Genomic DNA, 13,936 nt, shown 5'->3' with positions numbered 1-13,936 from the left:
TCGCTCCTGATCTTTCCAAAGGGTCCAGAGCGAAATTTCCAAATTCTCCTTTTTCCTTGCAATTTAAGACAAGATTTTGATTTTCGTGACTTGGAAAGGAGTGAGGCAAGATGTTCTACGCCTTGGAGGTGATTTGAGGATGAAAGGATTGGAAAATTGCCCTAAAACCTGATTTTCGCTCCTGACCCTTCCAAAGGGTCCAGAGCGAAAATCCTAAAACCAATGTGTTCCTTTTAAGTTTGTGCTAAGACAAGACTAGACCAAGGTAGAAATTGCCCTTGAGACCACCTTTGAGTTGATGTTGGCTTCCAAAAGTGATGATTCTAGGACAGAGGAAGATTTTCGCTCCTGACCCTTCCAAAGGGTCCAGGGCGAAAATCCTAAAATCCCCTATTTTGCCTTGCAAGAACAAATCAAACTTGGATGGAGTGAATGAAGAAGACTATTTCCTAACCTTGTGAGGTGGATTGAAGTTAAAATGATGGAGGAGTAAGCCTAAGCAAAGAAAATCGCTCCTGACCCTTCCGAAGGGTCCAGGGCGAAAAAACATCAGTCACCTTTTCCTCCAAGATCTGAGTAAAACAAGGCCTAGACTACAGTAAAAAAAGCCATTTGGAATGCCTTGGAGAGATTTGGACCTTCAAAAAGTGTGAATTTTGAGCTCAAGAGTGAATTTCGCTCCTGACCCTTCCAGAGGGTGCAACGCAAAATTCAGGATAGGTCTTGTCCCTGGCTAGGTTGTTGAACAAAAGTGACCCTTTTCGCATTGTGAAGATCAAATCAATGATAGCAAGTTGAGAAGTGGACTCAAACTGAGTAAGTTTTGATGAATTGAAGTGAAGGAGACTAGAAAATTGACCTGAGAGGTGAATTTCGCTCCTGACCCTTCCAAGGGGTCTAGAGCGAAATTCCTAAAAAGATGGTATTTCCTTCAAAACATTGATGAGCCAACTTAGTGATGGAGATAAATATACCCTGGAGATTGCCTTGGAGGAGGTTAATGATCAAACTAAAGTGAATTTTGACCTAAAAAGGGTGAAATTCACATTTTCACCTAAATGACTCATGTGAAATGCTAAAATTTGAAATGCAAGACTTTGATTAGGTCAAAACAAAAATGAGCTCGCCTTCCGGAAGATTTTTGGAGTCAAGAAAACAAAGTACTCAAGTCCTAATTGGAAAAATCGCTACTGACCCTTCCAAAGGGTCCAGGGCGAAATCATCAAAAAGCCTATCATTCAATCTTGTTAGAGTGAGTCAAGGGCAAATTGCAAGATTGTGAAGACAAGGACATGGGAATTTGCAAATCTAGGTTGTGAAAATTTTGACTCATGAAGTGTGCAAGTCTGGATGTGAGGTTCAAACAAGTCTTGAAATAATTTAGGCCTTCATCACTTTGTATATTTCAATGCCTAAGGAGCAAAGAGCCTTCATTAAGCCTTGATCAAACCTTAATATTCCTCAATTTTCACTAAATGAGCCAAATTCAAGACATTTGGGGAGGCTAAAACAAGTTCGCATGAATTAAGGTATTTGCAATTAAATTAATTAATTTTTAAGCCTTAAAACAAATGAAAAAACCACCCTTCAAGCCTTGAAATTAATTTTAAAATTTAAAAAATTAAGGTGAGCGCTCAAGGGGATTTTATTTATTTTATTGCTAATTGACCTAAGTCGGCCTCATGAGGAATTAGGGTGAGCGCCCTATATAAGGGAGATGTATTGTAACAAATGTAAATCATTCATTCAATTCTTCTCATGCGAATTTGAAGAGCAGATTAGAGGAGCGAATTCTATCTAATTTGGAGGCGAATTTCTTGCTAAGCTGGAAGGTAATTTCCAGAATTTGCTAAGTGTTTGGAGGATAGTGGAAGGCAAAGTTTTTGAAGGCTGATTAAAGCATAGTTCATCCAAAGGAAGACCAGAAATTCAGTCCTTATCCAGCAAATTCTGATCTCCTTTTATTCATTTTCCAAGGTTGATAGTTAAGCATTCAAAGAGGAGGTATGAAGAATCAGATTTTTCAAGTTTTTATTCAAGGTTTATTTTGATTTCCATAGCAATCTTTAAAAATCTAAGTCTTGTAAAATCTGATTTCCATTCATAATTAATTTGAAAATTCATAATTCTTGGATTTATCATGTCATTTTCAAATTAATATCTAAATTATTCCCTTGAAAGGTCTTAGATCTTATACCTTAAGATATTATGCTCAAAGTCTAACTTTAATCTTTTGTATAGGCATCAAATGATGACACCCAAAGCCGGAGGATCTACTACTCGGCAAGCTCTCATCAAAGAAGATCAGAGGAATGACGAATTGGAGACCAGGATCGTGTCCAAGTGGAGTAATATCGGAGACACCAACCTGGGAAACTTCAATGTGAGGAAGTTTCGAGAGGCCCCCTACATTGGAAAGCCATCAGCCGTTGCAAAGAAGATAATTGAGAGTGGCATCATCAAAGCTGCAGGTTTCCCTCCCGCAGTCAAGTGTCATGAGTTGATGATTGAGTGCGCCTGGCACTATGATTCACACTCAAGGACGATCGTGGCCGATGATGGAACTATCTTAGCCTATCTTTCGGAGGAAGCTATAAGTGAGATTTTTCATCTCCCGGAACATAGAGACATGGTCTACAAAAGCCTAGAAGGAGCTAGGTTGATCTATGAGGATGATCCTGATTCCTGCTTGAACTTCATCAACAAGAATTGGTTACTCAAGAGCATACCTTGCCTGAACAAGATTCCAAATACACCGCACAGAATCGACTTCCAAGAAGAGTTCAAGGATTTGATAACCTTGCTCAATCGGGTCACAGGTGCTTCTCAAGCTTTCTTCTTTGATAAATGGATGTTCTTCTTCATATAGCTGATCGTCCAAGGAAAGGGAATGCTCAATTGGGCCAGAATCATTAGTAACAGCCTGGACGTACAATTAAGAAGACTAAGACCTACCAAGTCATTCCACATGAGTTCATATGTTGTATACACTTTGATCAGAGGTTTTGAGTATGCAGGACTACCTCATAGAGGAGTTGTTGGAAGAGGACCTGGAGAAATAAGAGTTTGTGATTCTTATGTTCAACTGCATCATCCGCCTAGAAGTGACTACAAGTTAGTCAATGATACCTTCACGATGAATATCACTAGGATATTGCAAGGTGGGATTCACAACCGACTGTCTTTGGATGCACAAGAGCTCGTGAAGAAGCATGGTGCATGGTTCATTCAGTTTCCAAAATTCACATACATCAGAGTTCATGGGTGTCCTTCACCTCCCTACATGTTGCCAAGATATCCTACTGACAGGATAGTACTACTTGAGGTGACTAGACAGTTGGCAGCTTATGCGAAGGCATCCAGACACAAACATGGAAATGGAATTCCTGTGCCCATCATACTAGGGAACTCAGTTGAAGTGTGTCCTAATACTCAAGCCGCGGAAGATGTAGAGAAGGAATTATCTCAATACTCATTCACATCCTTTGCCTCGAGAGAGAATTTTGACCCTCATGGTCATATAGAAGAAACAGTTGGGAAGAAATATAGTCATGAGTCTCAGGTGGAGGACTTTTGGATGAATGTCCAAGATGATGTCGAGGTCAAAAAAAAGATGCATTCCAGGTTGCCCTTGGATCTCATCAGGAAATGCAAAATTTATAGAGTAGCCGATCAAGCCCAGGATAATGGTAGATATCTCCAGTCCTCCTATGAGAAGGAAGACAAAGAAGTGAAGATAGATTGGAATGAGCCCGAGGTTTTAGACTTGAGAGCTTTGATGGCCCTCGTTTTATCCTACACTCGCAGATGGGTGGATGTACAACATCAAAAGTTGAAGGAGCAGAATGTATTTATGACATTCACCTTGGAAGCAAGACCAGAAGAAGGAGAAGCAAGTGCGAGTGAGAATACTTCTCATTCCAAAGGCTCAAAGAGGAAAGAAGGACCTGAGAAGACAAAACCTTCCAAGAAGAAGCAAAAAACGAATCCTGATCGCCCACCAAGCACATCTTCTAGGCATGAAAAGGAAGCAAGTCAAGGGGAAGATCAGAGGCAAATAGTATATGAAATTGACGAGTCTATGGAATCCATGGTACAGAATGATAAACAAGGGAAAGGATAGACACCTCAGCATTCATCAAGTCAATCTCCCCAAGTTGGTGCTAATGAGCAACATGAAGAAAAGAATGATGATGAAGCAACATCTCCTTTCCGGGAAGATAGACCTCTACCTAAAGAAATACAAGTGAGGGAAACAAGATCTGCCATTCCTGATTGGCTGAAAGAGAGGCTGATGAGGGTAGTTGTGGTTGAAGAGGAAGAAGATGTATTTGACTTGGAAAGCCTTAGGAAATTCTCATGAAGTAATAGAGAAGAAGAAGGCCACGAAAATGTCAAAGGTAATTAGAGATGAGACAGGATCCAAAAAAGTGCAGATAGCTATACCAGTGGTGGACAAATATGAGGATGAGATTCTAGCAGAAGAATACGATCTAGAAACATTTGATCTTGGTCCACTTTCCACCAAGTAGGCTATGGAAGAAGCAACTGATTCACTGAAAACACTCAAAGACAAACTCAAAGAGGAAGTGGAAAAGAATAAGAGGCTTGAAAAGGAAGTCAGTGCTTGGAGGAATTATTTTAGCCATCTTAACCAGCCTTTGAGACGACAGGATCCAGCAATATCTCCTTTACATGCACTTCCTCTTGAATCAATAAGTGAGGCAGAAAGGGCAAAGAACCTAGTTCAACTCATGAGTTCTTGGATTGATGAATCTCACAAGGTAGCCGTTGAATTTGCAACAAGAATGATGAAGACAATTCATTGAGCTATCCAGGTCCTAGAGATTATCCATAATCTAATGATAACCGTAGCTGCATTCACCCACACTAGAAATGTTATCATCCCGGTCTTACAAGTGATAAGAGAAACACCAAGACGGATTCTGACGCAAGAAAAGATAATGAATGGAGGAACCCATAGCCTCCTGCAGTGGTCAGCTTTGCTCTAGATGAAAGAAGTCCTTTTTGAAGACGTCAACACCAGATAAAGCCGAGTTGAAGGCATTATCCATCCAATTCAAGACAAGGTGTTTGAGGTATTGTGTACCATCCTTTACAGGCAGATTGAGATCGAGACAGATGTGGACATCCAAGAGTTGGAAGACAGAATCAAGGTCATCTTTTGCAAGGAAGAGAACATCATCACAGAGAAGCAACGAGATCAAATGTATACTACTATGTTCCTGATTGAGAAGACCAAAGAACTTGAACCTGGATGGGAGACGACTCTTCTCATTGCCTTTGATCAAGTCCTTCACTTGGAAGAACGAATGAAGAATCTTCCTGAGATTCCCATTGCTGAGATTGAGGGAATTGTGTCCAGATTCATTGAATATGCGAGAAAAGAGCATAGGAAAGGAAACAAAGTTCCAGATGAAAAGTTATTATAGGATGATGTGGCAACTTAATTCCTATTGGTCTATGTCTCCTTGGTATTTGTGCCAATTTTTTATTGGTTATGGATTAATAATGTTTATCTAAATGGGGGACTTTTTTGTAACAAACCCTAATTAGGGTTTAGGTGTCAAAATCCCAGCCGTTGATCTTATTTTGATCCGGGCCATTCGTTGTATTTGAGGATGCTATATAAGCCCTCACTCATTTCATTTTAAGGGGTTAGAGAGTTTAGAGTGAAGAAAGTTAGAAAGTTGGAGAGAAATAAGTTATTGTTGTAGCAAAATTGAGTAGTGAGAGAGAAATTTGAACAATTGTTGTCCATTTGGTTATGAGATCAATAAAATATTGAAGTTATGGTATTTTATTGCAATACTTGTGGCTATGTTCATGATTGTTTATCTTCTTGAATCACTTTCAATTGAAATAGCATTTAAATTTTAAGTTTGAAGGACGAATTGTTCTGCTTGATCTTTGATAAGATTCACATTCCAAACCACTAGCTTCTTACTGATTGTAAGAATGCCTTGTGTGGTCAACTGGAAACATTGAGATTGATTAAGAATTCAATCATCATTAGAAGTATTGATATGTATCTCCTTGATAGTATCTATATCCTTGATGATTTGAAAGTTATTGAATCCCCTTAGAAGATTGCATCAATTCCAGTAGAGTTGTAATCTCTTGGCGATACTGAAATTGGTAGAATCTTATCAAGTCTAGCGTTCATTGAGTCATTCTTAGGATTAGTTTAAGTATCTCTTCCTTGAAACCCTTATCTTTTGATATTTTTGAAAATCTGTCAGCATTAGGAAAATCCTGTTCCCTCATTTGAAAGAAAGTAGCACGGACAAGCTTTCTCTGAAAGTACGTAAGGCCCCTTGAAGAAACAACAAACACAACGACCACTGGTGCTTATCCACAAGTAGAGATCCTACAAAGCAGAACCTTGAAGTCATTCCGATTGATCCTTTTGCGACATCTTCAGCATTCAGAGACTTTATTCAAGAGAGGATAAGATACCTCTAGGTATTTTATTTTGTGTTTGGTCGTGTACAAAATACACATCAACAAGTCCCCATGTATTCTTCATTTTGTTGTAAGTCGCCTGGAGATGACTTTTCTTTTTGGGGGGGATGATATTGGCGGCAATATTGTACATGAATAAAACTAGTTAATTAAGTTGTAATTGTCCTTGTTAGTCGGTAACCGAGGGATGGTAGTTACGGTGCGACGGTTGGCTCTCGCACCCCCTCGATACCTTTATATACTTCCGAATGTAATTGGTGAGACACGATTATGAATGGAATAACATCTCTTATATTTTATCTGATATCTATGGCATTATTATTTTGCATTACGTGTTTTACTTGTGTACTTTAAGCTATTCACCCGAGAGGGTAAACACTATTACCTCGTTATTTTCAGACATTTCCCCATTAGTTGAAGACACATGAACTTCATTCTCTTTAACCATCCTCTCATCCATACATTTGTGATTCAGCTCCCACGGACCTCTACAAGAGAAGCATAGACCTTGTCTTCTCATTTCATTCCAGCTTATCCTATGCTCCTGTCTGAATGCTTTCCCATGATCACTTGTAGGTTGAGAAATTTCCTCCCTTTTTGATTTCCCAAACCTTTTCACAAATCCCTGTTTTGTTTCCAGATCATTCATCAAAGCTTGCAAGTTTCTTATCAAATCAATACTGGTTTTGTCGAAATCCATCTTCTCTCTGTACCTCCCCAATAGGATGGCAGGAAACCGCTCTGATACCACTGTAATATCCCCCTCCAATTCTGTTTGAAATTTTCAGTTTTTACCCCTTATGGTATTTCGACAAACACTTGGCATACAACTGATCAAACACTTTAGACTTCAAGGGACATCAAAAAGTACTTGTTTTAACAGTAAGAGAGCTGTTCTAACACCATGTGACTGCTAATAAATGACTGATTAACACTACCTTTCAGGAGTATGAACATATGATAGATTAAGAGATCATGAAACAATGGAACAGCAGATGTGTATTATTACAAACAGTTGGCAAACCTTCTACTAGTAATGATATTAGGCAAGGTAACCAAGAAACATAAGACAAAGGTTTCATTTCATGAGCTGATTACAATTGGACACTATTCTGAAACCATTCAATATTCAGATCTAGTCTGAAGACATGGACTGAAACTACTATTCTAATCTCAAAAAATGTAACATAGAATAGGCAACAATGCACCTGTACAATCTGTAATGAGATAGGAAGCTATATCGGTAGTCACTTAGGCCCTTTGACAGCGAAATATGCCACATGAAATGATCACCATGACTGCTGTAACTGAAGCTTCAGATCTGCCATTACCACTGTTGATGATTGTCATCAAAAACTGCCTGAAACTGATCGGGATTTCCTTCCTTGGGACAGTGCCTAACCTTCTTCAATGATTCTTTGGTGATATAAAATGTGGATGCACAAAATCGAGGGGTCCAAGGAGGGGCAGACCTAAGATAGTTCGGCCTCTTCTAACAATTATTTCATGTGCTCTTAACACCAATCAATGCACTAAACGTCATCGCCTTGGTCATATCTTCAATCTGCAATCATTGGATGGAGGATATGATGCAACTATGGTGAGATATGAATGAAAACAAGGGGTACTATGTGGTTTGCAACCCCTGTCAACAGCAAGCTCAAAATCCACGATTTGCCTCCAATCAATCTCCACACTCCCAAATAGGAATATCGCTATCTTCCTGGTTTAAAATATGCCTCCAATTCCAACCTTCGTCAAGTCTGATAATTCTGAAGTCTGAAGCACAAATAAGAAAGACTGAAATGTCTCTCTCTCACAGCTGTACATTTGTCTTCAAGAGAAGACTTCACAAATTTAACAACCGATGTAGATCCCGTCATGAACCTACTCCAAAAAGAACTAGGGTTTCGTCCAGCCCTTCTATCCAATCTGCCGAAGGTTTGCGTCCTCAGAGATTCCACCAATGCCACGCATCAGTCATGTCATCATAACCAAATCAATCTCCAATCTGCCTGAATATCACCGTCTTCTATTTTTTTTTTTATAACCCATCATGAGATTTCTTCTAGAAGAGGGTAGGTACACTTTATAATTATTATTATTTTAGTGACTTTATAATTTAATATTTTATTTTAAGTCACTTTTTAATTAAATTAATTAAATATAAAGTCACTTTTTTAATTTTTAATTTATTTAATGACTTTATAAGAAATTAATTTAAGTAATTTCTCCTTATACCTCCTTTTAGCCAAAAGGCTAAAATCGGGGATATTACAGTGGTCCCTAAGTAAACTTAAGTGAAAGGTGTAATTAGAACTTAGGTGAAGAAATACAAGGTACAACACCTTAATTACACCTACTTAACTGAATGCACTTTTTGAGTCCCGTTGACCAATTTTTTTCATTTTTTGACATTAATATAATTTCTTTCTTTCTGCATGATTCAAATTAATGAGAAAAATTTGCCATTGACAATTAATTTGTCTTTCAGCAATGCTCAGATATTGAATCATGTTCTTTTTGTTTTCTGATTTTCTATGTTCCCCAACTCTAGGTTTTGGATTTGAATCCGCTAAAACTTGATATTTGTTGGCTAAGGAAAAGAGTTTGTTTTGCTGAAAAACCTTGTAGAAAAAGCTATCTTACTAGAAGACATTGAATAAAGGGTAATCACAGCATTTTCAAATGAGAATTTAAATGATTATACTGGCAACATATTTTAATTTAAAAGAAAAAGGAAAGCTTGCAGTATTCTCTTTCAAACGGTTCTAGCTCAAGTAATGCCACTGTTAGGATAATGCTTTCCAAGAGGAATGAATGCCACAGAGAACACAGGAAGAAGATTTGAGTGAAGTGAGGTGTGACCCAACTTTTGTGCAAAATATGAAAAATGGAGAATGGAGGTGCTGGTGATGACTGAGAATAGGGAAAGTTGGAAAAATGTGAGGTTGAATTAGTATCATGATCATTGGGTCATTCCATTAAGTTGAACTTGATCTCAGAATTTAGGTGTTGCTCAGATTGGAGGAATTCCTAATAGCAAGGAATAATTTGATTGGCTTCCTAGGCATAGCAATGCAAGATATTCGCAAGAGTACCTTTAGAATTTTCTTAAATTAAGGGCCTTCTAAAATTAAAATTTTTAGTTACAGCCCATTAGCCAATTGTTCCTTGGTGGTCACGTTTTAGAGAATATGCATCCATAAAGAGGAGAGAATCGATATTCTACAAGATGGTGCAAAAATGATAAATTTCTTAGACAGTCAGGAAGTACTTTTCATCTATCTTATAACAACTTACCTTAAATATGGGATATTATAACTGCTAGGCTTGTTAGTTGGCTGAGTCATAGGCACATTGCATCTGCAGCATGACATTTGATTGCACATATGTTTTCTACTTTGTGTCGCCACTTTATTTTCATTGGCACGTGATGAAGTCTTATCTCAAACAGGTGTTCAGTAAGGAACATGTCCAGGGGGTGAGGGGACAGAATTCACTTACAGTATAAATTTTTTGATGCAGACTGAGATAAACTCCATTGTACATGACTGGTAGAACTACTGTTTAGATTTATTATCTGTGTTTAATCCTATTTCATACTGAAAAGCATTTCACGCAACCATTTGAAGAGTTCATAAGGACTTGTATGCTCTATAGCTAAGCACGTCATGATAAATCTTATGAGTATTTTCACCATGAGAACTGCATATGACAATCTTTCATGATTGATTTCGTATTTTAGCTATATATATCATCCATACCAACTGTCAAGTTCACATACACTTGGGGTAGCATTAAGGAAAACACAATCCATTGTCTGATAATAATTGTCTTGCAAGAAAAGTATCCTTTCCGTCTTATCATATAACCCCGAAGCAATCGGTAGGCAATGGACATCTAGCCCAAGCAGAAGTAATCTTGTAGATAAAAATGGGTTCCTTCCTTGAATGATATTCCACATTCCTTGTCAGATGTTTTTGGAAGTTGATTGTAGGATTTTAAAGGCCCATTTTTTGCTGTTAAGATATGAAGGTGTCACACCAAAAAATTATGCTTTACACAACTCTATTATCCCATATTCATTAAAACACCGAGGAGCCAACTGTAGGGTAGCAGTACAAGGCCTTGAAACATAATTGCAAAATGTCTAACCAATCATCTTGCATTCTGGTTGCATCTTAAGTTAGTGTAACACATATTTATTCAGTTATATTTTCTTGTATAATTGAGAGAATGCATTATTTATTGAATACTTTTATTTTAATGTATTCACTATACATTTTTTCATTTTTCAATTGGGTATGATGTGTATTTTGTGTAGTATATACATTTAACACTTTTTTTTTTGGGATTTTTGTCCCATTTCCATTATGCAGGCACAGTTTGCAGCTTTCTAGGAGTTTTCCTTATTTTCTATCCTGTTCCTCTTTTACAAGGTAAGGCTTTTGTTCTGCAAAAGCATGTATTTGCAATATTGTATACTTTTAATAAGTTTTTTCCAGGATATTTTATGTGCCAAGTCTGCATAATGTGCAATACTCATGAAATGACCATCAAAGATTTTCAGAATTTTCAAGGTTATCATGCATGTTATTTTTTTTCTTTTGCTTTAAGCTCACGCAGCTAAAACACATTAAGGTTTAATGGTTAAAAACTTAAAATATTTCTATTTGAAAGAGTGATTTGTTTTATTTCTTTAAATTTCAATTTTTTCCTTTTTGCTATGTTCCACCAAGTTTTACGGGGATGGCAGGGGACAGCAGGACGTGTTTCTGGTACGGATTTTTTTTTTTTTTTCAGGTGATGGTAGGGGATGTGCTGTGAGGTATTCACACATCGCCCCATCGCAAATGGGGACCCCCACTTTTTCGCTTTCTAGGTTAATCGTCTTAGCTTAGTTGTTGGTTGTTGTCGAGTCTTTGCTATTAACCTTTTGCATGTAGTTGCTCAGGAGCTGATCAAGTCTCCCTCTTAAGAATGAAGTGAGGTTCAACACTCCCTTTGGCCAGTCAAGACATAATCACTTCCAATTCTCCCAGCACTGTCAGTGGATGCCCAAACCCGAGCGCACCCATTCCATTACCCGTCCATCTCACATCCTTAACCTTTCCCCTACTGCCACTTCCACCTCCTTTAACCTCCATCACCCCTTTCATCTCATTCACCTCCCTACCTTCTATACCCTCACCTACCTAACCCTCTTCCCATCCTAGCATACTTACTCACTACCCTTCACCTACACTCACACCTACATCCTCTACCCTCCATCTCACACCCTTTACCCTTCTACATCCCTTAGCCTACCCTTTCCCTTACTTACCACTTTACCTCCTACCCCTATCCTATCCTAACCCACCTTCCATTTGCTACCTTTTCCCTTAACTACCACCTTACCCACTTTACCCTTTTTATTACCCCTTACACCTCCCGTTCCATTTTACTCCCCATATATCTTAACTCCTTTCACCAACCCCTTTTACCTCCCACATCCTAAACCTCCTCACCCCACGTATTTCCTACCTTCATCATCCATACCCCTTATGTCTCCTTTTTTCCCAAACATCCTCTCCTTCCCTTCCTCACGTGGCATCTCCCCTACCACTCTTCCCTTCCCCCACAACACTTCACATTTCTTTACCCATCCTTACCACATCACATGCTGGGCCCCACACACTCCAAAATGGAGAATTAAATAGATTCGTCTTAAGGACTCTTTCTGGGACCCACTAACCACTGGCTGAGAATGAAAAATGTTTTTTTTGTCTTTGATATTGCATGGGCCCCACGTGAAATTTTGAATGAAAGAAAAGCTTTTTTAGGAAATTTAAAAGATAAAGTATCCACCTCATCAGTCCTTGCAAGGTGTGGCAACAAAAAGATAAGGAGCTGGCCTCTGAATGAAGATGTGTCACTTTAATGAAGATAGAGTAAAACAGAACCTTTAACATCCACCGTCTATATAAGAGGACATCCATCCTCATTCCAAGGCCTTAAATAAAGCAATTGATACAATCTGCTCTGCAATCTAAAGACAGCGAATTGCAGCAGACAAAGAGGCAGAGCTACAAATTTGAGGATCAAAATTCAGATCAGAACTGATTTCAAGGACTAATTCCATCAGTAGATTGTTATTTCCCAGATTTGAATTGATCTTTGAAAGCACAATTAATGATGCATTAGGGGTGTGAAGGATTGTTTTATTTGCAAGATTCTTGATTCATTATGTATCTTTCAGGTTTTGATAAGAGAACCGAAAGCTGATAAAGAGATGATTTCATTAGGAAGTTCAAAGACTACACTCCAAGGCAAATCAAATTCAAGGAGGACTCACACATCAATATCCACATTTGGGAAAGGGACAATATCAAGATTCAATCACATGAAGAGGGCGGATCAGACCATTACTATGAACTTAAAGAGCTGACTGCAGGAGATTCACCACCTTAAACAGAGTTGGAGTTTGATACAAAAGCAAAGGGAAGCTCATGGAATGATGAAGAAGAACGAGCAAGTGCATCATAGTTTACTACCAATAAATTTGCTTTAGGACCTGTCCTGTGCTCTCCATTTGGAGCAAATTTCTTCAAGGAGCGAACTTCATGTATTGGCATACATGAGCGAATTCTTTGCTGAACTTCATGAACTCAAGCATATGACTGAACTTCAGGAATCAGCCTACATGAGCGAATTTTACGAATTGGAGGAGATGAGCGAATGCACTCAAGACAAGATACAAGGCAGCTAAATAGATGCATATTCCTTGAAGCTAATTTGATGCCTAAGAGGGAATGATTTTGAATGATGATAGGCAAGAAAGAACTTCATGAATCCACATAGATGAGCGAACTTCATGAACTCACCTAGGGCAGTGGACTTCAAGATTCATGATACAACATCGAACTTCGAACTTCACCTTCAAGCATATAAGAGCGAATTTCATGTGCAAGAGATCAAGAGCGATTTTGCAATATTGTTTATAAGAACATTGCTTTGAGCTGATTCAATGCTTGGGAAAAGTGATTTTGGAGTTGAAGTGATAATGAAAGGTGAGATTTAGGACTAACTTCATGCACAAGGCAAGTAGAGCGACTTCATGAGTTGAAGAAATGGAGCGACTTCATGAGTTGGGCAAATGGAGCGACTTCATGAGTTGGCTGATAGGAGCGAACTTCATGTCTTGAGCATGAAGAGCGTACTTTATCTTCAAACCTATGGAAGCGTACTTCATGTGCTAGTCAAGGAGAGCGAATTTCGTAAGCTTGCTAAGTGGAGCAAAATTTTTTACTTAATGAATTCCTAAGGGGAAGTTAATTTCTTTCATATGCTCAAGGAAGATGTGCGAGTCTTTATCTTGAACAGATCCAATTTTGAGTTGAAAGCAAACTTCATGAGTTGGAGATTTGGAGCGAACTTCATGAGTTGGAGATTTGGAGCGAACTTCATG

General features: G+C 38.4%; 1 protein-coding gene across 3 annotated transcripts in view; it reads left to right on the top strand.

Annotated features, from left to right (window-relative positions):
- The window catches only part of LOC131034649 (probable transporter vicT), a 203,985-nt gene that overhangs the window by 95,036 nt on the left and 95,013 nt on the right, over positions 1 to 13,936 (top strand). For all 3 annotated transcript variants that reach the window (XM_057966212.2, XM_059221844.1, XM_057966211.2), the window contains exon 5: positions 10,869 to 10,928. In XM_057966212.2, the coding sequence (XP_057822195.1) occupies positions 10,869 to 10,928 (60 nt within the window). The remainder of the gene's footprint in view (positions 1 to 10,868; positions 10,929 to 13,936) is intronic.

The sequence above is a fragment of the Cryptomeria japonica genome, chromosome 5 (genome assembly GCF_030272615.1).
Source record: "Cryptomeria japonica chromosome 5, Sugi_1.0, whole genome shotgun sequence".
Lineage (NCBI taxonomy): Eukaryota > Viridiplantae > Streptophyta > Pinopsida > Cupressales > Cupressaceae > Cryptomeria > Cryptomeria japonica.
This window is presented reverse-complemented; position numbering and strand designations above follow the sequence as displayed.